We start from the raw sequence: 25,296 nt of genomic DNA, 5'->3' as shown, positions 1-25,296 counted from the left end.
CTCTTCCACGAGACTACTTATCCCTCCTACAGCCTACCACCTGCTTGTTGCTCTTCCTTATCCCACAAGTGAACAACACTGCAGCTGAACGTGCATTAGAGTGATGACAGAACATGTGCTGCATCTATTATTTTACTGCAGGCATTTTCATACCATCTGAGCCTTGGAAAGTTCACAGTAACAGATCTTTACACAACAGAAGTCAAAATATACTTTACTGTTTCAAAGAAAATCCAAGGCAAACATATGACCCTTATGTAAATAGGTCTGCAGGAATATATTATTTTACTCATGGCATGTTGATAATTAACAGGTACATGCAAGGCAAAATATGGCCACTACGAGTAAAGCTGGGCAGTTCCTGAGCCCCACAGCACTGAAGGATTTCTGGATCAAAGAGGCAAATTCAGAAATTCAAAGAGATTCAATGGATTAGGAGGGGTGAAAAAAGTAATGGACAATCACTTTATGAAATTTGTTTTTAATACCAGAATTGCTTATGGCTTTGGTTTCCCTGTCAAAAAGGATGTTAAACTAGACTACTGTCTAGCACGATGGTGGTCAAGTCAGTCTCCAGCACTCATACTTTTGTTTCAAGTTACCTTTAAAAAAGCAGCCCCACTTCCTACATAATTATTAAAAACTTGTCCCAGGTAAAAAGAAAAAAAAATTCTTATGCTTAATGAAATCTTTTTTCTTTTCTTTTCCTTCTTCCATTTCTTAAGCAAGATCCCTAATCCCATTGTCTTCGAAGGTACTTCGTCTGACGACAATCTGTGGCTAATAGGGCTGGCTCACCACACAGTTGATCACATGCAGCTGAGTGGCAACAGTCTACCTTTCCATCTCACAGTAAGTGAAAAAATGCTTGAAATATTTAGTCATGTTACTTCCATCAGACTGACACAAATCACCCCGTTAACGCTCTATTTTCAAGAATAATAAATACATTTAAAATTGAAGCCCGAGTTACAAACAAAGACATAACTCAGCTTCTCTTTGATAACAGTCACAGCTAACTTTAAACAGGTGGTGTATTTAAAAAGATTCAAAAGGGACAACTTGCGGCTTTAAAGTAACGAGGAAGATTCCCATTAATTTCATTTAAGTATGATCCAGCACCACCACTATTATCAACTCTAGTAAGCACCTCTGCACAGCTATGTATTCTTTTGAAAACCAGACCAAGGTTCTCATGAATTTCTTGAAAGACATTCAGAACAGAGTAATATATCCAAACCCCACACTGAGGCATATAGTTCACTAAACAGCTCAGGTGAACTTGCCTTATTCTCAGAGGACCCACAACAGTTCATGTCACTTTGCCTCGAGTCCTCAATGCAGAGTTCACAATAAAATATGTTAAATGACTGCGAGGCAAATCAATACATTTGAGACTACCACATAAGGAACCAAAGTTTTCTATAAAGTATTTTCCCATGAACTTCAAAATTTAGGTACAGCAGGATGAATTTTGTAATAGAATAATAACTACAGAAAGCTTTTATTTTCAATAGCATTTTCAAAATTTATCTCAAAGACCACTTAAGCTTTAGGTTTGCATATTTTTTTTCTTTTAAAAGGAGAGCGCGTGCAAATCGCTTGCAGCACTTGTATTTAGGGTTGATTCTATCAACAGCTACTCTTGAGTAGCTGACTTGTAATGTTTCAGTGTGCGAGCAGAAGGATCGGTGGCTTTAACCCATCTTGGCATCCAGTAGTGGGGCAGCCAGTTGCTTCTCCCTGGGTAGTGCTTCTCAAAGATCTGACGGTAGTAGTAACTTTCTTTTGTTCTGGGAGGATTGAAAGGATATTTCTCCGCTGCCTTTTCCAGCAGAAGGTCATCAACCTGTAGAAACAGCAGAACTCACGTTAAGCTGCTTTCTAATTTATGCAAGCCAATTTGCTCAGAGTCAGACATAAAAATTCACCACAAGTGGCCTCTAAGTTTTTAAAAAACCTTTAAACCTAAAGGCAGGTAGAAGTTCTGACAGGTGACTTTTTGTCACAGGCTCCTTCCCATCTTTAAGGATACATAACCACATGTCCAGCGCTGTTAATGTTTCTCTCTGTATTACATGAGATTACATGTAATATCCCTTTGTTATTAAGCCCAAAAAAACCCTTTTTTCTTATCCTTCTCTTCACTGTGAATCAACTGGCACAAGTTGAAGCAGACTTCTTCCATGTAAATGGCATCCTATTCTTTTCTGCTCATACTGAGCTGTTCACTCTGCTTGTATAACTAGGCTCTTAGCATCAGAAGACCCAGGACACAGAGGCAGAAGACACTTGCAGCTGCTGAAGTGGCTAAGAAAGGAAGGAAGAAAACTTGCACCAGCTGACAATTTCTAAAGCAGCTTCCCCTCAACATGCTGTGTAATTCCCCACAGCCATGAAATAAAATTGCCCCTACTACACCAATACAGACTCAGTAGAGGCAGCACAACACTACTGCATGACCCAATAACTTTCTTGCCTGTGGATAAAGTAGAGAAGGACACACACAGTTGGTAGTAAGACAGACAAGTGCCCATCCGTAGGTCCAACTGCACATATTTCTGTGTAACAGAGCTCTGATATAAAATGAGTTGTTAATCCTTCTTCTCAGTGAAGGACTACATCTATGCACCAAAGAATATCCGTTGTCTGAAGTCAAAATGCTGTAAGTCTTCAGTGGTCACTGGTGCAAAGAGAGGCATTAAAAAGCAAAAGGGCTCAGGTGGGCATAATTACAAAAAACAAATGAAATGAACAAGAGAGAACATTACAGTAATTATACTGTTATTCCACTGCAGAGTAAGTTCATGCAAGTGTTTTCAACAGAAGCAGCTGCTTTACTTATAGCCCAGAAACTGTGTTTGCCAACATAGAATCTAATTTGCAATCCAGATACTTAAATGATGCTCATTTCCTTACAGTCATTTCTGCCAGACTCCAGCATTTTTTTGTACCTATGATTTCAAATGTCTTTAAGCAACTCCCATCCCAGCCCCATCTCTGAAGACATTTAAGGCCAAGCTGGATGGGGCCCTGGGCAGCCTGACCTGGGCAGCCTGACCTGACCCCTGCCCACAGCAGCGGGGTTGAACTAGGTAATTTTTAAGGTCCCTTCCAACCCAGGCCATTCTACAATTCTACGAACTTGGAAGACTGTGGATTATAGCTTTTCTTACTCCTCCATTATGAAACTCAAGTTGCTATCACATCCAGATTTATTCTCCCAACAAAGAATATGATCTGTTTCCTCTTAGGCAGTAATATCTCAATATAACTAAACGTGAAAGAGAAAAACCCCAAATATTGTGATACTACACCTGTTGATCAATATAGTCCTGAAGAATAGAAAACCAGGATTTCTTTACTGATGCTATACCATCACTGAAAGCTTCTTTGGGTCTCCAGAGTATTTCTTTGGGAAGCAAGTTGGAATCTTCAAAGGACTGTCTTAAAAGGTATTTTTCGATTCCATTCTGTTTGCAGAACAACAAACAATGCCATGAGTTTCAAGAACTGCAGTACTAAGATTGAAATACTTGACTAAGAAATATTTCCTTTTAAAAGGTCTGTCCAGAAAAGAGTACCTAATAACCAGATATTCCAGCAAAATATTTAAAATCATATTTGGTCACATGGAATTCAACAATTCAATCATGCTTAGAACACATAGCTGTTAATTTCTAAGTCTGCATTTGGCTTCAACCCTAGTTTTACACACCTTTGGGATTCGCAGTTCTGCTGGTAAAGATAAATAGTAAGAAGTAAAGCGATGATCCAAAAATGGGACTCTTAACTCAAGACTAATTGGGGAGAAAAACAGAAGAGATACTGAATTAATCCAACACACGAGACACTTATAAAATCCTTAACAGTTAAGCTGTCCTTGTCTTTCACATCAGCACAAGACTTTCTGCTTTTACTTGGGAGAAATTTCACTTGTATTCATGACTAACTCATGACTAATTCATGACTAACTCAATTTAATTCATCAATTTAGAGAGTTAAGTTTACTGTCTGAGTGGATTAACTACAGATTTCAGATGATTTATGATGCCATCTGCTGGACAGCTTGTGGTACAATGCATTTACAAACTACAATCCTGCAGGTTTTGCAACATCTGTTGTTTCACATAAACAAAAATACACTGAAAAATCTGTTTGCCTCCAGAGAACTACCAAGAACCTGCAAGCTGCTGACTGGGATTTGCATTAGTATTTGTAAAGATGTCACAGAATCAAGCAAAGATTTTCTACTGTTATTTCTGAAATCCACATTTGTTCATATTTTCAGAAAACACTGAAAGAGAGCCTTATAGACACCATTCAGCTGCTGTCTACTTATCCTGTAGCACACGCAAGATATGTCAGTAGCAGATATACAAAGTCTTAATGCTCACATTCTCTCACAGATGACATGGCTTTCAAGGACACTCGAAAGCAATAAATAAAATTAGAGTAATGGAGGCAACAAATAAAATTACAGTAATTGTGTCTTTGGTAGGAAGAGCCACTCTCAGTGTTTACTCTCAAGACACATTAAGCTTCCCAACTTCAAAGGCAAATGGAGATGCTATACGAGATACAGAGTTCAAGCAGAGTACGGACTGCATCCAGTTTGTTACTACTGCTCTTAAGACTGATGTTCTTCTCAGAATAGTTTAAATCCAGACAATAATGAAGTTATCATATGTCACAATATTCTAAAGCATTCAGTAATTCAAGCCGCAACAAGTCAACAAGTAACTGTTACAGTCTTCTTAATGGCAAAGGAACTTTTTATCTTGTTAAGCTCTTAAATCAGGTGTCCTCAGCATCCAAGAGACCACACCTTACCCATGTGCTGCAGTAGTTCTGTCTGCACGAAGTACATCAAACAGGTAGAGCTCCTTCAGGAGTCTCTCGCTCTCTTCTGCAGCCTCTTCAGGAGATGGCGCCTGTAACCAGATGTGTATGTAGCATGCAGATCCAATACAGCTGCAGTAAGGGAACCATTACTCACTGTCCTACATTTGCATGTGCCAAGCAAGTCTGTGACAGCTGACAAAAACTTGTCAATTTACACACTAAGATTCCCAGCTACCTATTTAATAGAAATAAGCAATCTCACTTCAAGTACAAAACAAGCTGTAAGACCAGTGCATGCCTTTGTAAATACATCATTGTAAACTGGAAGCATACAGAAGTCCTAATTTTAATTATATTCATTTTCAGGAGCTTAAGTAGGATTCACACAGTCTCAGAACTAGCAAAGAGTACACACAAGAAGTAACAGCCTGAGTAAGTTTGAAAAAGTCATTTCTCCAAGAGATTGAGTCCCTTGGATTTTATGCCACCTCACGAGTAAGTCTCAACAAGTATATAGCTGTGACAATTCTCAAACTTCACACCTTGAGATCTCAGTAGAGATTTTCTGTTTAAGGGGAGAACAGTAAGTCCAAGGGCCTGCTGGAAATATACTTACTTTATGGAAATATATATATCCTTGAGTCAACTCATCTGATCCTTCTCCCGAAAAAATGACCACACTGTCTGTTTTCTTGCGTATATATTTGGAGACAAGGTACATACCTTAAAAGAAGTATAAAGTTATTAAAACACAGCTACATATGTTATACGCAGTTGGTACAGTTCTAATTTATTATCTTAGAAGTTTCTTCCCTGCAATAATTTATTCTGTAGCAAAGAACTGCAGTGCACTAACATTACACCTCGTTGTTTAAAGCCAACCACCACCAGCCACACAAACTAAATGATGTAGATACATCTAAAATGTGTACTTACAGTTTGCTCTCAAAACACGCAAAATGTATGTGTTAGTCATCCTAGAAATGCTGGAAGATTCCCATGGGAACAAACACAGAAGTTCTTCTAACTCAATTAGAAATGAAGCATGTTTAATCTCAGTAGAGTCCTGAAAAAACCTCCTAGCTTTGGAGAACAAAAATACCAGCAAAAGTTGCTGCTTATCTCTGCCACTGTGGATTGAGCCAGACAAGGTCTTTTTTTTTTTTTTTTTTTTTTAAGAAGTATTTATTAATCAGAGTTATGTCCTTCCCCCATTAAATCTTTCCAAACCATATGCTTTTGTAACAGAAGTACTAACAGGATGAGGGGAAATGGCCTGAAGTTGCGCCAGGAGAAGTTTAGGTTGGATATCAGGAAACACTTCTTTATAGAAAGGGTTGTTAAGCACTGGAATAGGCTCCCCAGGGAGGTGGTTGAGTCACCAGCCCTGGATGTGTTTAAAAACCGTTTGGATGTGGTGCTGAGAGTTAGGGTGGTATGTTTAGGTTGTGGTTGGACTTGATGATCTTGAAGGTCTTTTCCAACCTGAGTGATTCTATGATTCCATGAAAAGGGCCAATTTCACTATATTTCTTAAAAGGAAATAATCACAAAATAAGGAAAGTAGATTGGCTTTATTTTTTAAGCAAACGTTTTCAGTATTTCACACTGCAAAATCCCAGTCTCATGTAAAATTCTATTCAAGGACCCGAGTTTTCAAAACTGTTTTATCTTTTTGGCTTATTAACTTGTTTACAAAGCTATAGGCCTATGTAAGTGCAGCTGGGTAAAATGCCATAGATTGCATTAGGCAGAAGGCCACACTAGATTAGGGTTTTTCATTCTTATCACGTTGGTAACCTTTTTTTAAGGACCTGCTGGTGACTTCTGCCATTTCTCAGAATCAAACATACATTAGGAGAAGTCTACCTGACTTCAGTGTGCACGTATTACTAGAGGGTGATAAGAAATACTTCACTTTAGTATTAAGATTATGCAAGAAATGTGGTAACCATAACTGTTTCGCTATGGTAACATTCAATGCCTCAAACACTATTCCTCAAATACAGGTTATGCCTCATATAACCTGTACATTTTCCCTCTTCTTCCAAGGTTCATACTTATCAGAATGGAAAACCTAGACCCATAGATCAAATATTTATCTTTTATATCATGTTCCTTTTTCATCACAAAGTTTCAGGAATAGCTTTTGACAATATCTTACAGTCAGTGACTTTGAAACTAATAGTGAGTTTGGCCTCAATGCGATGTCACAGGTGAGAGTTGGGAGCAAGAACTCGGGAGTCTCTGTTCCCAAATTCTACAACAGTTAATGATGAAAACAGAGTTTTGCAAAAAGTGTTATTAAAGTAATACAAAGCGCGTATTGTTATTAAAAAGCTTACCAATTGAAGCTCTTACTGTCGTTATATCGTAGGTTTCCAAACAGAAGATAACCTCCTCTATTGCCTGAATTCCCTCTTCAGAATTAAATATTACTTCGTGATGTTCACTGCCTATATGTGCTGCCACCTGTAGGTAAGAAGTCACAATAATGTATTAAAACATTTTTAAACACAACCACTGGAAGCATCAGCTCCCTTTTGCTATAAACAGTTAGAATGACAGGACTTAAGGACAAGAAAACATAACACTGTAGCAGCCACTTCCACTTGCAGTGGTACTCCATCAAAGGGAACACTTCCCAACTACACAGTGCTCAATTCTGACTGCAGAACATCCAACTGCTTGCCCAAAGCCTAACAGAATCTGCAAAGGATTTAAATACTCAGAAGAGAAAAGATAACTCAAAAGTTATGACAGCTGGATACCCAAAGGGAACCTCAGATACCCAACCATTTGTACATGGATCTTAGTTCAAGATGCTGACAATGAACTTGAAATACTTATCTTACATACAAATGCCATTAGCAGAGGAACAATAGCATGGTGACTGACCATAAAACTCAGAGGTTTTAAGAGTAGTAGAACTGAGACTATTCTGAGGTACTGTTTCCTTTAGTAACAATAAAGTAATATTCCATCACAAAAAAGTCTTCCGAAAAAAAGAAGGGAAAATAGTTATGGCTCAAGTCCTCCTTTTGTAGCAATTAATTAAACAGCAAATGTTGTACTAAATGATTCACAGCAAACTGATTTATATTTTCACATTTTAATCAGTACCACAATCAATATACTGTATCATGAAGTTAGCTCAATTAATACGCACTCTTTAATACTCAACAACTCAGAACAACCTGGAAACAATATTTATTATACCTTTCTGGCAGCCAGTAAATCAGGACTATTTTCCATCCCAATTGCAAAGGTTTGTAGTGGATATTTTATGTTCATTTCTTTCATCAGTTTCAGAAGAACAGCTGCAACCAAGCTGGAATCTAAGCCCCCTTTTAAAAACAAAACAACAGAATGCCAAATTATTTGGTTAGATGACTGACTGTTTTTTATTTCCCTCTAAGGGCACTGACTCTAGATAGCAGAATTTCATATGCAGGTTTCATTTTTAAGCAAAGTGAATCTAAAGCACGTCTGTAAAACCGCACATTTACCTCTGCTTCACACTGTATCACTAGAGATGTCCCTTCTCAACCCTGCTACTAGGGTCTACTCTTCATTTCAAAACTGTTCTCCATCATCCTCTACATATGTTACTTTACTAAAAAAAACTAATAAAAAACATTGATTTCCTGTTTGAATAAAACAAAACAAAGCAAAAACATTTTGTTTGACCTACAACAGAATGGTTAGCGTAAGAATCCAATGTTTCCCTGATCGTTTTTTCAAAAGCATGCTTAACATTTTGAGTGAAATTCATTTTTGAAACTATTTCAGAGTGAAAAGGCTCACTAGCAGCATTCATTCTTTTTTTCCCCTTACTTTTTCCCCCTAGAGGAGTATAGAAGAATTTGAACAGTTTGAAAAACAAACAAGCAACAAAATAACAAGAGACATCCTAAGGCTCTTCTATTTTACTGAGTAGCTAGTTCTACGGCTCCTTGTCTACTTCTACTTTCGCTCTCCCTTTTAAGTACTGAGCAAAGCACAGCCCTATACTCGCCTGCAGTTCTAGCAGAGAGAACAGTAAGGCCTTCTGCTCGTTTCCTCCACTTTGTACCTAGTTTTTCAACTGAGTGCATTAGCAAACATTCCCACCCTGATCGCCCTCTGTGGGAACCCTTTCCTGGCAACAATTTCCTTTTAGAAATTACATGAATTACATGCAAAGTGAGAGGAAAGATGGAGAGCACAGAAATCAAACCGAGTGCTTGAGATTAAAAAATCAGGAAAATGAACATCTGTGTTTCCACTGTGAAGCCGAGTTCCAGTCCCTTTGTGATTGGAAGAGCAAGCAACTCTATTTGTGATGCTCCAGGTATACTCAAAATTGTGAAGCATGGAGATACTCTGGTATCTTAGCAGTACAGCACTTGAGTTTTACCACTGATACGCAGTGTACATGTGGACCTGAGGAGTCGACTGTTCTCCAATTTGAAAAGCCCGTTTCAAAAACATATTTCAGATATTTACTGAGGCTGAGATATTCCAGCTCTGCATGCCTGCACGTTTCATTTACCTCTCTCCTCCTTTTTATCATGTCACAGTAAAAAAATACTCCAACAGTATCTCCTAGTCAGTTCTCTCTCATTCAGATGCACACTTGCTAGGATAGGTGAAAAATGAGTGTAACTGCTTATGTTTAGTGCATGAATAAACAGTGTTACCAGAACTCTACCCAGAAGTACAACGTGCTACAAAAACACTGTGAATAAGATGCGAGTCCCATGGCTACAAAGCCTTACCTCAGCAAGACCGAGCCACCACATCACTCTGATCAGCTAAGTCAGAGAACAACTTCTTGTACCACGAGCTACTACCTCACCTGAAAAAGAGTGTACTAAACAATTTTGGTCCAGAAGTCCCCCTGTAATTTGGTAAACAAAGGGCAGTCTGGGATGTAGGCTAAGGCAAAGAATATGACAAGTAAGAACTTCAATCCCATTTGCTTTCTGAAACAGTCCTCTCTTTTATGTTTCAGAGTACATTTGGTGATTTTTCAATAAAACTATCTTTTTCTCTTCTTAGTTAAAAATGGTTATTTCCTCAACAAGAAAACATGCCAGCCTAGAGTAAACTTAACAAGCACACGACTTTCAAGATGTCTGTAAACTAGAAAACTTTATCACAGACCATTAAGGTCTCTGTAACTAAGAAAGCAAATGGAAGATTCAGATCACTTCAGGCACATCACAGCAGAACAGTCAGTATTTTTTCTTCTAACTGGTTGATAATGGCTGGGAAGTGAGAGAAGACACAGAATCATTGCAATTTGTGCTATTTACCTGACAAAAGACAACCAATCCTTCTGTGAGCCATCAAACGCTTTCTAACAGCATTTTCAAACAGAACACGGATGTTGTTCTTCACTGTTTCAAGATCAAAGCCTGACCAGGAGAAAGAAGACAAAACCAAAAGAAAAGCATAATTTCATAACCAAATATTATGATTTTATTCCCACTTTTTAATCAGAATTAATAGGAAACACTTTGTTGTACTACCTGAAGGCAGATTTTCCACTGTATCACAAGCAGCATGGAGTGGTTCATCTTTATAGCTATGAAACTTTACTACTTCCACTGACGCAACCTTGCCAGAGGGCTTCAAATCCAGCACTTCATAATGACCCGGAAGAAATGGTTCCACTTTAGGAAATAAGGATGTTGAATGCTTTAAGTTGACAAGTCCTATATATAAAACAGGAGGAAAAAAAAATAAAATAGAGAGAGAGTTTAACCTGGATTATGTAAGGTATACCTCACTCAACTTTAGATTTGTTTTTGCAAGTGTTGACACTAGAGAGAGTTACTTACAAAGAAATAGATAAATAATACTGAAAAGTGTCATAACAAAGGAAAAAAAAAACCTCATCATATAAAATTAGCATCCATTAAAAAATTATCCAGAACTACAGAAAATTTCAGTAGGGTTTTACAATTCTTGGCTTTTACAGATTCTAAGTTTTAGTGGCATTATTTCCCACTGAATTGCAGGAATAAATTCTAATATAATTTACTGAAGTATAAATCTAGCCTAGCTCTTTTGACTACAATCAACTTTGGGTAACTTAAATATCTTGGGCTCAATACTAATACTGTATTAGAACACAAAGAACTATACAATCAAAGTTATTTTAGGGATTTTAAAGACAATTAAACATTTTCAAAAGTCAGTGTCTTGGTTTTTTTGTTTGTTTTTTAAATGATGCACAGATTTCATACTATTAAACATTACTTTTTTATTACTGAACTAATAATTCACTTTCTCTTCACACTTCGAAGAGGCTAAAAAAGTGTGCCTCCAATAACAATGCTTAATACTAGATGCTCAATACAACTGTTTTACCTTTTGCCTCAGAACAGACACCCAAAAATCCATCATCAGTCAGCACCTTAAACAGTGGTCTGACTCCATAGGTGTCTCTTGCCAGAAACACTTTTCTGTTTGCTGTGTCCAGAAGGATGAAAGCAAATACACCATCCAGCATGGATGCTGTTTGTTCTATTCCTCCTCTGTTGTAAAGATGAAGGATAACCTCACCATCCACCAGTGTTTGATACTCAAATCCAAACTGCTTCTGCAACTAAGAAAAGAAACACACAAATGAACAGTTGCAAATACTGATTAACAATTGAAAAGAAAAAAACAAATACAACCATAAAGAAAATTTACAAAAGAAAACAAAGGTTTTTGTTTTGTAAAATAGAGCACAAAGTTTCACAAACATTTCCATCAAAGAAGGAAATTACACTTGTGTACTCAAAATATTATCCAGGATCATCTCAGAGCCAACACAGATTAATTCTGCAAACTCAAGCAATGTCCATTATGGCCTATTTTCAGGGAAGCACTTCTGTTAGCAGAAATAAAATTGCAGACACACAACCCTGGCTTTAAGAAGCACATCTTCCACAGAGAAAAGGCAGAAGGAGACAGCCACTGGTTCTAAAAATCCCACTCAAAATCGGACCAGAAACAGAAGGCAACTGCATTAAGATCAAGCATAATTCATGTACTTCTGGTGCTGCTTCTAGAGGCCTTTCAACAACTTCTGGACACCTAAGGAGAAGACGGGGGATGGTGGGAGTTTCAGTACAACACTTGAAAGTGAAGAAACCCCATATAATCAATGCTTTTGCATTTTAACTTAAGTTCTTTGGTTTTAATTGCTACTCATGAGACAAAGGTTTGGCTCAAATTGATTTAAAAAACCCTAAATATTAAAATAACTAAGGGATTGCTCTAACTAAGATGGCTGTTTCACCAATGATTCTTTCATAGGTAAGAAAAAAGAAAAAAAAAAAGGAAAAAAAAAGGATTCTTTATAAAAAAGAAGGCCCTTAACCAAGGTAGGGAAAACAACCAAACAAGTTCCTGCTGACAGAACTACTTAATAGATAAAGTGTTAGTCCCCTTCCTATTTAGCCAAATTCCCAAGGACATCGCTGACAGTAGCCTGACTTCAAAACTGCTATGTGTTAGAAATACAAGACGCTTCAGATTATTCATATATTTCTGATACTACCATGCTCAGTTTCTGATCCATTTTAAGCATTTAGTTGCAGCATGATTCACAATTGGTCAAAAACTGTAAGCTGCTTTATAGTCTAATTTTGGATTATCTGAATCACTTCCCTTTACAAGCAAAACATCTCAGCACTGGCACACAAAGTTCAGCAGCAATATACAGACCATATGGACAATGCTCTCAGGCACAGGATATGATTTTGGACAGACCTGCGTGGAGTCCCACTGACTCGATGGTATCTGAGCTCAGGATACAGGAACCATACTCTTACCTGTTTGAAATTGTAGATTTCTCCATTGTAACACAGCCACAGATAAGGGAACTTCTTCACCCGGATCGGCTGCATGCCATACAGCTGGTCAACAACCGCAAGGCGGTGGAAACCAAAACAACAGTTGGTGAATCCATTGACATTCTCAAAACGAAATGCATCAGGACCTCTATGCGCTATCTTCATGGCACTCAGGCACTGCATAGAAAGGCATTCATCACTTCCAAACAAGGCCCAGATACCGCACATTGTGAAGCTGCTGAGTTACCTAGAAAAGGAAAACACATTCAGTAAGAACACAGAATCAACAAGGCTGAAGGAAACCTTATAGATCACCAAGTCCAACCACCTACCTGACCAATACGTGGGACACGACAACTGGAAAGCATGGATACAACATGTTGACAAATAAAAAAAATAGGCTATCAATTGCTGGACCATAAAGATAACTGATGAAGAGAGTAGCAGACCTTATTAACACAAGGTAAAACACAGCATGCAGATATGATAAGCAACCTTTGTCCAGCTCAAGAAATGCAGTTTAAACTTATCCTCGGGTTGTTTTTCATACAGCACCAAGCTGGATATCAGGTAAGATCTGTTGAAGTAGCATCACACCAACAGATCCCTTCCATTCTTTCACATGAGAGCTGTTCTTCTGCCACCGAAGGTACCAAGGCACGCGGGCAGCTTCACGGTTACGAACAGAGCTAATCCCAGCACTTCTCCTTGTATTTAGGTGCAGACTGGCTGTTTGCTCAGATAAGCTATCTGGGAAATCAATTTTTCCATACTGTCGGCCAGCAGCACCGTGCAGAGCCAGCCCTTCCTGGGGGCATGCGAGCGTCCCTCCCCAGCCCCACTGCCGGCGCCCGGGCAGGGCGCTGAGGCCATGCAGGGAACGGGGTGTCGGTCGCTGGGAAGGCACGGGGAAGCCGTAGAACGGCTGAAACCCTGCCAGGAGCGCTGCTGTACAAGCAGCGGGGAAGAGATGAGCGTTCAGCCCCACCAAGCGCCTTCAGAAGGCTCGCCTATCGCCTCCAACCCACCGGTCGGACCGGAGAGGTGCGAGCAGGCAGCAGCAGGGAACGGAGCGGTACCTCCCCTACGCCGAGCATCAGGCTGCCCCTCCCCCCAGAGTCTTCCGTTCTTCCGTAGAGCCAAACGGCGAGAAACACGCGAGGGTCCGCCCCTCAGCCCCCCGCAGGCGATCACAGCCGACCTCCCGGCACACGGGGACCTCGAGTTCCTTCCCCGCCGCGGGCCACGGCCGCCCTTCCTCCGCGGCCCCGCCCGGCCGAAGAACGGCGGCTGGCGAGGGCTCGGAAGGAGCGGCGGGGCGAGCGGCGGGGCGGCCCTGCAGCCCGCCGGGTCCCACGCCCGCCCGGGCTCCTACCCGTGCCGGCCGCCTGCAGGGAACGCCGCCGTCCACGTTGCGCCGAGCGGAAAAAGAAGCGGCAGCGCCCGCTACCAGGGGACGAGCCTTTGCCGAGCTCCTCCCCTGCCGCCTGCTGAAACCCGCGGGCAGGTTTCATCATACGGAGCCCGCCCCCGGCGCGGGCAGGCCGAGCCTGGCTCATCGTAGCATCCCCAAGTCGAGGGCTGCCTCTTAGGGACAGGGGTCTGCAGCGTGCCGGCTCTATCGGAGTGCTTTAAAGAAAAACACGAGCCTCTAGGCGGTGTGGGACTCCTTAGGTTCGCGGGGTGGTTTGTAAGGGTGATCTGTAGCCATCAGAACTCATCCGGGGGGCTGCCTTATTGTGTTCGGTTTGGGGCCACTCACTGCAAGAAAGACATGCAGGTCCTGGAGCGTGTGCAGGGAGGGGCAGTGGAGCTGTGAGGGGTCTGGAGCACAACTCTGATGGGAGCGGCTGAGGGAGCTGGGGTTGTTCAGTCTGGAGAAAAGGAGGCTCAGGAGAGACCTCATCACTCTCTACAACTGCCTGAAAGGAGGCTGTGGTGAGGTGGGGGTCAGCCTCCCAGGTAACAGTGGTAGGATGAGAGGGAATGTCTTTATGTTGTGGCAGGGGAGGTTCGGGCTGAGTATGAGGGGAAAAAAATCTCAGAAAGAGTGGTGAGGCACTGGCACAGGCTAACCAGGGAGGTGGTGGCATCCCCATCCCTGGAGGTGCTCAAGAAACGTTAAGATGTGACACTGAAGGATGTGGTCAGTGGGCATGGGTTGGTGGCTGGACTAGATGGTCTTAGAGGTCTTTTCCAACCATAATGATGATTCTTAGAGCTGTGTTATTTTGTTTGGAAAAGAGAGCATTTACTAGGCTGATACCTTCAGGAGTGTTTACTGAGGAGCTTGCCTTGGGAAACTTACTATAGGTAAAGGAATTTTGATGCCTGTGTGAACTTTGTTAATGGGTAGTTTTGCCTTTTTTCCCTTAGAAAATGCTGAAGTGAATTAATTCTGCTGAGAAAACTAGAAAGAGAAGTGCTAAATATAAACCTTTATTCTCCACACATACTTCAAGAAGGCCATTAGTAGTCACATGCAATGCTGTTTCATCATTTGCTTTAGCTGATCTGGTTTAAAACTGCAGTACTGTGCATAAAGTTCTTCAGATCATGAAGAACTCTATAAAAAGTTATTTTTTCAGATTTTAGTAAGCATGCTGTAGTACTGTATGCATGAGAAGTGCCTCCCATGCTGATCATGAATAGAGGTAGGAAGCTGCTGCTCAGCGCAGCCTTGCTTATACCTAAAGCTAACAGATTGGCCCTGGCAGAGCTGCGGCTGTGGGCAGCTGTGCAGGTGCCAGATGTACAGTTCTCAGCAGCTTTGCACTGGGTGAGCACAGTGAAAGTGTGAGCCTTGGCAATCAGTCACCGCCCACAGCACAAGAACACTGGCTCTGCTGAGGAGAACCTCATGCAACCTCCTGTTGGTTGGTTCTTTTGTTAATAGCTTTTCATTACCTCTTTTCCTTCTTTTCTGCCTGCACAGAAAAGATCTCTGGAAGAGCCTGCTTAGCCTTAAGTTCTTGTATTTTATGGGTAATTCCTGGTTCATAATGAGATTTCACAATTTCACACAGTGTTTTATAATAGTGAATCCAGAAGTATTTGGGAAAATGAGAATATTGTCATAAAAAAAACAGAGCAGGGAGGTGAGAAGCAAATTGCAGGAAGAAATATTGGGCAAGCACAGTCAGCAAAGCTGCCCAATTCCTCATTAATGTCTGTGCCTCTGGGGCACACTGGGTAACAGCCACTTATTTATCCTACCTTTTATTACCCTTTTTTAAAATTGGAGCAAACTGCTGCATTTGAATGTGTCTTGCTTGTTTCATCCTCCATTTTAATGAAGTTTATGTTGTTAAATGTAGGACTAATGGGACAAATACCAGACATAATATATTTTTAGGCGTTGGCAATTTCACTAGTCACTAACTACAATAGCACAGGTGATAACTGATATGTCTCTGTCCTTTTCTAGCCTTTTCTCTGCTATTGTCAAGTAGCCCTTTACAGTCCTTTTACATTAAATGTTGAGAAGAAAAGCAGCTCTGCTCTTCTCAGCCATCTTTCAGTGTCCTGCAGACACTGTCATGGGCAATAGTTTCTCCAATGCATTATCTTCTCGACGACTTCCCTGAAGCAACCTTTGGCAGTATTCCAGCTTTCCCATTTCTGTATGCCAAGATCACAGCATTCTTTGTAAACTCTTTGCAAGCAGACTCAGACCTATATTTGTTCTTATTCTGACGCTTGACAAGCTTAGACTGGCCTTTGATGGCTGGCATTCTCTGCAGATATCAACTTTGCTGCAACGACACATCACCACACGTCATCATAGGCTCACCTGAATGGGATATGCTACTATGACTTGTTTGTGAGCATCCACAGATTACTTCTGTGTTGAAGTCTGTGTACTACAGACATCTCCTGTTCCTGAATGCATACTGTGACAAGAACAAGATGCCATCCTTGGGGCAGGGAGAACCAAGTGGCAAACAGCAAATGCTCTTCCTGGCAGCAGCCTATTATACATTCTAGGACGGGAACTGAGCTTGGAAACAAAAGGCTGTTTCTGCTAATGGAGCCAATAGAAACATCCTTACCCCATGACAGCCTCACCAACCTATTACACACCGGAAGAAATTACATGATGGGCTGGACCCAGTGGAAGCTGGAGATCATTTCCTTCACAAGTGCATGGCTTGGCATAGATAACATATCTCATACTCTGCCTGTCTTTACAAATGCAAAAATGTGCAGCTTGATACATGCACTTTTACTAGGTGATATCTGTAGTGCCAGGTGGTCTGATAATACCTCTCACATTTCAAATGCATGATTATATGTCAAGGATATTTGTATGCAGGGAGCAAAGCCCTTTTCCTAATTTGGTTTTCCTTCCCCAGGAGAACAGTAACACGATGTGCTAAATAGGTAAAAGTTTGAGTGATTGCACTCAAGTTCTCAGGCACAACGTGCTTTAATACTTAGATCTGAATGGGAAAACAAACAAACAAAACCAGAAAACAGAAGCTGTCAGAATCTGTAGTTTGAAGAAAGATAGGCTCACATTTGTATCACTAGGTCTACCTTTTACCCAGTGGAATTGTACCCCATGTCTGAGAGCTTTGTGCTTGCGGTTTCTGAAGAACTTACCACCCTGTAACTGTGCTGTTTGCTCCTATAATTTTGAATATATCTATTTTTCTTTCATTCCTTTGTGTTCTCTTTTCATCCTTTGGAGACATATAGAGGATATGCAGACTATTTGTCTGTCCTCCGGACAAAATCCTCTCTCTCTCGGTATAAAAAGTAGTTGTCTCTTCCACTGGGAGTTCCTTTTGCTATAGTCTCTCTCATTTAATCCTTTTTCTTTTCTTTCTGCTAAATTATGTTAAGCTTCAAAACAAATAAGACTTGTTCTGACCTTGGAGTTAAGAGGTCACAGCACTGAAGTGTTAAAAGAATATCTTTTCTAGAGCTGGGCATTCAGATCTTCAGTAATGTACTAGAAAGACATGTCTAGTGCAGCAGCAAGAGAAAACACAAAGAAAGGTGATTTGTTACTGCCTGCACAAAAGACCAAGCAGCAACCTTTCTAATGTCCCAAGTCCTTCCATTATCCCCTGTGTTTCTTAGCAAGATGAGAAAAGGTTGTTGAAAGAGCTGCTGGCCATACAGTGCAGACTGCAGGCATGGCATATGGCATACCAACGGGCCTTTTGTGAGAAGGCCTAAGACCAAAGAGGAATGAAACGTTGCTGACTATAACTGAATAATGCTTTTGGCTAGTGCCAATTAATGCTCTTATCCTGGGGGGAGGGGAAGAAACCCCCAACCCAAAGAACTGTCACATATGATTTTTTAACAACTTGCAAAATAAGACAGAAAAATTAATTTTCTGATGTTAATTGTATAACATAAAGGAGAATAATTCTCTTGAGTTTTTAGTCATGCTGGTAGAACTAGTTTAAATCCTGGTTCTTTTTCATACAGTACAAAAGATCAGGTGTCAGCTGAATTAGGGTTTAACAGCTGTAGTCAGTGTAGCAGGATTAATGGCAAATTGCAATCTTCAGTTCATTTTTTCACTGTGCAGCACCCATTGTGATATTTTGCCCAATTCAGTAGATGTTTTCTTACAAACAGGATCCTACTCATGTAGAATACAACTAAATTCCACTGTAGGAGCCATGGCTAGCTGGTGTAGATTTGTAACAGCAAAACCTGTGTTTGACCATATACAACAGTCTTAAAACTCATTGGAATGTATTTTTGATCTGGAATTACTTGACTTGGTTCTAACAGAGTCATTTTCACACACATCAGTGGTGCAAGTTTAGTCTTTTAAAGCATTGTATTTCATTTTGTATTTGGAAGATACCAAAAGCATCCAGTGAAATTGCTTAAATGCTCACATTTCCCCTCCTAAATAGAATCAAGATCAGAGGGGGAAGAATGACAATTGTGAATACTGCCTGAGGGTCATTTTTTTAATAGAAGGTAAAATCATCATTTGGTTTATAAAGGGCTGAGAAACTAAGCTAGTCTAAACATAAGAATGCAGCTGCATTTTCCCGTCACTAGATAGTGCTATTGCCTCAAAATGAGAAATCGTCTCGCTTTTAATATTGCAGCTATCAGAAATAGAGGTGAGGAACAAATACAGCAAAGGTCTTCAGTGAAAGAAGTAGACTGGCAAATGCATTGTAGAAAATGCAGTGTAGAAAATAAACAACTGCACTAACACTTACACTAAGCCAAATATTTTCTTTAAATGAAAATATGATAGCAAAAGCCATTTCTTTCCAGTTTTCTCACATACGTGCATGCTGAAATACAGCTTACTGCATAGTCAGTATGTGGTGTCTTCTTACTAGTCTGTTAAATCAAATAGTAGCAAACTCTTCAAATGACTGCTTTGTTTCTTTATTATAGCTATTTACTCTGCTTTTTTTCCCCTAGGAACTAGTTCTGAATGCTGTACAGGTAATTTTTGTTATTAGTGTTATACGAATAGTAAAATGGTATGTCTCTCCTCCCTGTTCTTCCATAGCTAGAAACTCTTAACAACAGACTTTGTAAAAATATGTTTCTTTAAATGTTAAGAAAGGAAAACATGAAAAAAAGGTAATTCTTCCTAATTAAAAGAGAAAACAACCAACAAGAAACAAAAAATCAAAAGAGAAAAAAACTAATTCTAAAGGAACTCAAAATGCAGTATCAGTTCAAAAGGACCAAAAGAACTGAACAATTAATGGTTGGAAAGTAGGAACTGGAAGGAACTTTGTTCTGCATGCTAATTTGTACCTCATTTTTCATCACAGATATTTCAGATAATAACATATTTCTACTAATGCAAAAGCTTGGTTTCCAATATTAATTCCAACATTTTTATTAAGCTTTCTGTGTTACTCTGTTTTCTAAGGAAAAATAAGGAAACGTGAATGAACTAAAATCTTCTGTCAACTCTCACCCTAGCACAGATATATGATATTGATGCTTGAATCTCTGGCCGCCATCCACAGAACCTTTTTGCTTTTGCCAGGAACGGGTATGAGAGAGGCAAACAAAAGAATGTACCCACAGGTGTTGGCTACTCTTCAAGCCATTCTGAAAGGTTGGGACCTTTGATGTATCATTTCTGTAGGATTTGACAGAGAAAGTATTTGCACTGGCTACCTTTTAACTTGCACGTAGATGTAGAATAAATGGAAATTTACTTATCTGCACAGAAATATATCAGTAACAAGAATAAAAAGATATGCATTTTTCTTAAGTGCCGAAGTTGGTTTATCAAGGCCATTTCTACAAACACAGCAGGGCCAGAAAGTACATTTTGTTATGGCAGCCTAACTAATTATTAGCACACCTGTCAGTGTGATTTATGTCCATAGCAAGTAGCATTCCTTGAGAAAATCTCAAGAATGGATTACAAAATAATACCTGCCAAGAGCTACTTCTATAGAGCACTATGGATGAGACTGAAGTTTCATTCCATCCATCCGAGGGAATCCCAGCAGATTTCATAACCTTTCAGTGCTCCTGCATGCCTTCCCACCACATACCATGGTACTGAGGGTGAATACCATTTTCTCAGTTTAGTGATAAGTGAATGTCATTCTGGTGGGGCTGCACTGGCTTATTTTGACCGAAAAAAAGTCATAAAGTAGTTACAGCTCCTAGCTCTGACTCATGTAGGTGTAACCCAAGGCATTCTGAAGTGGCTGTGGGTGTCTAAGCAGGACGGAAGCATCGTGGGAAATGCTTTTCTTGTAGAACATTCAGGATGAGAGCGTATTGCAACTTGTCTGATATTTACAATCAAAATATAAAGATATTTAACATTCTTTAATTTTTGTAATGAACAAATTGCCTTTCCCTCACATTCTTTAAAATGCTTTTTAAAATATCAGCAAGATTCAGGAATTGTTCTTCAAGTCTGCCAAAGTGCATCATTCAAATTTTTGGCACACACTGAACACAGTGGATTGTTTTAAGTTAATCATTTGTTTAAAGCACATCTAATTAGCACGGATAGCAATGCAGAGATTATACATTGTTTAAATGCAGACAGTATTTCTAACTTTACAGATCAGTGAGGTGTATTATTGCATGGCAATTCCATTGTTTGTGCAAGAAATACAGCAAATGAAGTTCCTTATCATGATAGGAGGTCAGACTTGAAGCCACCAGGTGTTTCTTTGGGCAAAAGAAGAAGGGAATAATAAACTTAAGCACAGATAACCCCTTTCTTTATTGTTTTATAAACCACTTTTCTCAGATAGATGACAGTAAATTAGTTTTACAACTCTGTATGTGGTTCTAGCGCCATATGGACTACATGGACCTGACACCAAATAAGTGTGTGCCTTCCCAAGTCAAGCAGGCGGAGGTCATGGTGATAAACTGAAACTGTTTGCTTTCCTGAAGGCCTTTGTTTCATTCTAGGATTTAGCATAGGCATAAATTATACATGTACTTCAGCTAGTCCAGCTTGCCTGCAACTACAATTTGTGGGCTCACGTGCTCACAAAGAGTGAATAGTAAATTCTGTAGAGAAGAATGGATCTCACTGAGTCTGAAAGATAATAGGATTTATTTTATAAATAATATTAAGCAAATAAAACGTAATATTTAATATGGTCATCTCTTTAACCAAAAATGAATGGAGAACAAAAAAAAGTAGCTTGCAGCTAAAAAATATGGAAATTACTCATCCATATATATTTCCATGGTCTTTGATGATGATTCATAAAAATATTGGCATAAATTAATTCAAGATAGAACCATTTATAATTGAACAAATCATCAAGAAAAGACAACTAACCGTGGAAATATGTAAAATTTGACCTATTAAAGCTGGTTCCTTGCCAGCCATTAATATGTGGAAAGTAGGTTGCAGAAAGAAATCAGAGTTTTGCCTTAGACATCTAACTAAATATGTATTCAGTCATTGACTTGTCAAATCACAACATTTTGTCTTCTACATTAACTTTGTCATTCCTCTTAACTACAAGGCTGCTCCTAAAGCAATTCTCCAACTTTATAATGCTGGCCCACAACCTCAGAGATGGATGTTGGTGATGTGGCATATAAGTTGAACCTTCCCACTAATATTTATTCCTTCACATTTTGTTGGCAGCAGAATGGCAGTCTGACAAAATGGTGTCTAACACAGAAGCGTATAGAAGCAAAGAGGTGGAACTGAATTTCCACACGTGGGAGAAATATCTCCCATTGATATTCATTTACATTTGCTGAATGTTTATGGAGAGCAAACAGTGGATTTTGACACAGTGAGGTGGTGGGTGGTGCATCTCAGCAGTGGAGACATCAACATGAAAAACAAGCCACGTTCCAGACAGCCATGCACAACTGTCACACCACAAAATGAAGAGCATCTCAATCAGATAGTCCATGTGAATCAATAGATTTTGACCAGGGAGCTATGTACAGAGCTGAATATTGGCTTCAACACATTGGAAATGGAGGTGGCCACATTGGAATATCCCAAAGTTTGCACCAGGTGGGTCCCATGAATGCTCACACAGGGAAAGAATGAACACCATATGTAAATTTGTCAGGATCTGTTGAACCAACTTGAGGTTGAAGGTGACATTTTCCTGGATCATTACCAGTGATGAGACATGGAATCACAGCTATGAGCTGGAGTCAAAACAACAGTCAGTGAAGCAGCAACACGATTTTCCCATTGGTTAAGAAGTTCAAGATGAAGACCTCAGTTGGTAAAATGATACACAGGGCCTATTGGGGGTAGGAAAGGAGCAATCTGTGTGGGTTTCCTGGAACTTCAAAAACCATTGACTCTCACCACTACATCACAACACTGACTAAGCTCAAGAGTCAGGCTAGAGAAGAAGACAGCCCTTCTCTTGCAAGATGTTAACAGCAGAGCCCCTACCAGTTTGAAGACAGTGGAGGACATCGCAAATCTTCTCTGGACTATCCGACCACATCCACCATATAGCTCAGATTTGGCACCTTCTGACTGCCATCTGTTGGGACTGATGAAAGACTGACTGCATGGGCAACATTTTCTTAGCAACACCATTATGCCAGCTGTGAAACAGTGAGTCACCTCTGCTGCTGCAGATTTTGAGTGCAGCATGTAGGCTCTTTTTCATCACTGGCAAAAACACATAGGTAATGGTAGTAAGTACATAGAAAAACAACAGTGTTTTTTGGGTTTTGTTTGCTTTTTTTTTTAAATAGAAGTGGCTCTATCAGATAGTGTCATTGCACTCTTTATATCTGTTGCAGCTTCCATGGAAATAAGAGAGGCATTACTTTTGAAGCAACCTGCATAGACACCTGTATTCTCAGACTGCTGCACAAAGGCACAGAGGTATGCAGCTGATCTGTAGCTGTTAGGATAGATACTTACTCTTAAGCACTCCCCAAAGGGCTCTTTGGCAAAGATGTCCATCCAGGTAGCTCCTGAAGAACTATCCAGAGATGTGCAAAGTGACAGAGGGCCTCTTAACCTGCCTTTGCCCTGTCACCTTTTGGGAGCTTGCGAGAAATAATCTTGTGTTTACCTAGATAGGGAAAGTCCTCACCCTTTCCCTCATTTCTTGCATAATGCCATGAAGTAGCTAATTTCCTTGTAAATCAAATTACTTCACAGCATTTTGCCTCTCATTCATTCTCAGCCATGTTTATCCCAGCGTGCAAGAAAGGAAGTGGCGTGAATCTAATAATACTGAGAAATCCCCATGGTACTAATATGTACCCCATCACTGCTGGCCTTATCAGGAGCAGAGGACAAAGCAGCAGCACACTTATAAAAAAGGGATGGTGGTGAAGCACCAGGCCTGCTCTCCTTTCCCTCCCAGACAGAGGGAATGGCTTCTCCCTCACACAGCCACCCAGCATCACGCTGCTATGTAGCTCAACAGAAGGTTTGTAGAGGTGTTTGCTGCTGCTGCACATGCAAAGTACCTCCTTAGAGGAAACAGATCTCTGTGTGTTCCATAACTCACCAATATCTGAGAGGGAAAAGATTGCTTCTGTGTGTGACACGCAAGTCTCTGCATACAGTGTTAAATAGCTGTTATGCAGTGGCCAATCCCCTGCCATTTGTTGAAGCAAACATTGTGCACACTGATATTAACAAAGGTCAGATATGACCTGACTATTAAATTACAGCTTGTTCCACCTTTGCTCTTTGAAATTCTCCTTTCAAACCAGCCTAGGAATAAGATAACTCAGTAAACAAATCAGTGTGAAGAAGTGTAGCACCTCATGCATACGTATGTGATACACGTCGGCCATGATCCCTGGCAGTAGCACTCCCACGATGCAAAACCAGACTTTCGGGTTTGCCAAGCAAAATGAAGTCCTGCATTCAATTCCATGGTATTAAATACCTGTAATGTGAGACATTTTGAAAACTTTACCTATTTCAAAACGTTAAGGCACACCATGGACATGGGTGGACAGAACTGAAATCAGAATCTGAAGTAGTAAAAAAGAAAAAAAAAAAAAAAGGAAATGAGGAGACAGAGACACCTCTACCTCGTCTGCTGCCTTTGCCAATTTCATTGCCTTTGTTACATGTAGGCCACTCCAAAAGCAACACCTCTTATTAATTCCTATGCAAACTACGACAGATACAAAGAGCACAATCGCACTGTTTGACAGCGCAACTTCTCAACTGCAAAGCACTATTTTTCAACACAGTCACAACCATCAGCTGTGCATTTTTGGCAGTGACAAACGTGAGTCTGCATGCTGTTGTCATAGTGGAACATGTCCTAAACTTGGCTTATCTTTTACACTGCTCTCACCACTGCTGAAACGCACCACCCACTGCCTCACTGTGCTCACATCCACCCTTGGGGCTCCATAAACGTTCAGCAAACATCAGTGGGCAGCACTTTTTTCACATGGAGGAATTCCATACCTTTGCTTCATCTGCACTTCCACGTTAGATAACATTCTGCCCCTCTGCTGCCACCTGTTGCATGGCAACAAAATGTAGTGGAACATTGGCGGGACCGTTCAATTCTACTACCAGACCGACATTCACCTCTTCTGTCATGGGCCAACGTAATAGGAGCCAGTATTTTCAGAGCAGCCCTCTGAAGGCCGAGTTTATAGCTGTATTTATTAATGCCCAACACTTAAACTCTCCCATCAAGTGTACTCATCTCACCTTTGCCCCTTCTGTGATGGAACTGCCCAGGGAGATCCTGTTCACTTCTGGTTATTGCTTCGAGGACACAGCAAGCAGTGGAATGAGGCAGGACTGGAACTACGACACGGAGCACCGGGAGCTTCTGCAGCCAGCACAGAAGCCGCATCCCGCGCAGCCCTGTCAAGTGAATGGAGAAGAGCCGAGGGAAGGCACACGTGGGGCCGAATGGTTTCATCGAGCGGGCAGATATCGAGCAGGAGGGCAAAGCGGGCAAAGCCGCGGTTCGAGCTGAACTCCACTGACAGGAGCTGCACCCGCGCCCTTTACAGCACTATAATCCCTATCTGCAGAACCCCATTAACTTCCTGCTACCTGCCAAACGCTTCCTTGGTTACACTGTAACGCCAAGCACCTTCTAAATCCGCAGTTCGTCATCAGACTTAACCGCATTTCCCAGAAAAGATATCCAGAACGCAACGTCACGGGCGCTGGGAAGGCAGGCGG

At 40.6% G+C, this 25,296-nt stretch overlaps 1 protein-coding gene across 6 annotated transcripts; it reads right to left on the bottom strand.

Annotated features, from left to right (window-relative positions):
* Positions 1-465: 465 nt before the first annotated feature.
* Positions 466-25,293, bottom strand: ASNS (asparagine synthetase (glutamine-hydrolyzing)). 6 transcript variants are annotated; one of them, XM_090142763.1, is made up of 13 exons: positions 25,205-25,293; positions 24,811-24,969; positions 12,660-12,927; positions 11,206-11,443; positions 10,362-10,547; positions 10,146-10,247; positions 8,065-8,192; positions 7,191-7,317; positions 5,462-5,568; positions 4,834-4,934; positions 3,719-3,800; positions 3,318-3,473; positions 466-1,849 (listed from the first exon to the last, which is right to left on the bottom strand). In XM_090142763.1, the coding sequence occupies exons 3-13, from the start codon at positions 12,906-12,908 to the stop codon at positions 1,640-1,642; spliced, it is 1,686 nt and encodes a 561-aa protein (XP_089998889.1). In that variant the 5' UTR covers positions 12,909-12,927; positions 24,811-24,969; positions 25,205-25,293; the 3' UTR covers positions 466-1,639. The 6 variants fall into 6 exon arrangements, with proteins under 6 accessions (XP_089998889.1, XP_089998887.1, XP_089998886.1 ...); XM_090142761.1 differs by having other exon boundaries at positions 25,165-25,272; XM_090142760.1 differs by lacking the exon at positions 25,205-25,293 and having other exon boundaries at positions 24,811-25,204.
* Between the last annotated feature and the right edge of the window lie 3 nt (positions 25,294-25,296).

Source organism: Phasianus colchicus, chromosome 6 (genome assembly GCF_987193195.1).
Source record: "Phasianus colchicus chromosome 6, bPhaCol1.hap1.1, whole genome shotgun sequence".
Lineage (NCBI taxonomy): Eukaryota > Metazoa > Chordata > Aves > Galliformes > Phasianidae > Phasianus > Phasianus colchicus.
Note: the sequence above shows the minus strand (reverse complement) of the source record. Positions and strands in the feature narration are given on the sequence as shown.

Bases quoted from the DNA above. Each gene is read 5' to 3' on its own strand.
- ASNS (XM_090142763.1), bottom strand. From the start codon at position 12,908: ATGTGCGGTATCTGGGCCTTGTTTGGAAGTGATGAATGCCTTTCTATG. The intron at 10,248-10,361 runs GTAGTACAACAA...TCTCCTGGTCAG, and splicing joins AGTGGAAAATCTGCCTTCAG to GCTTTGATCTTGAAACAGTG. The intron at 5,569-7,190 runs GTAAGCTTTTTA...ACTTCTTTTAAG, and splicing joins GACAGTAAGAGCTTCAATTG to GTATGTACCTTGTCTCCAAA.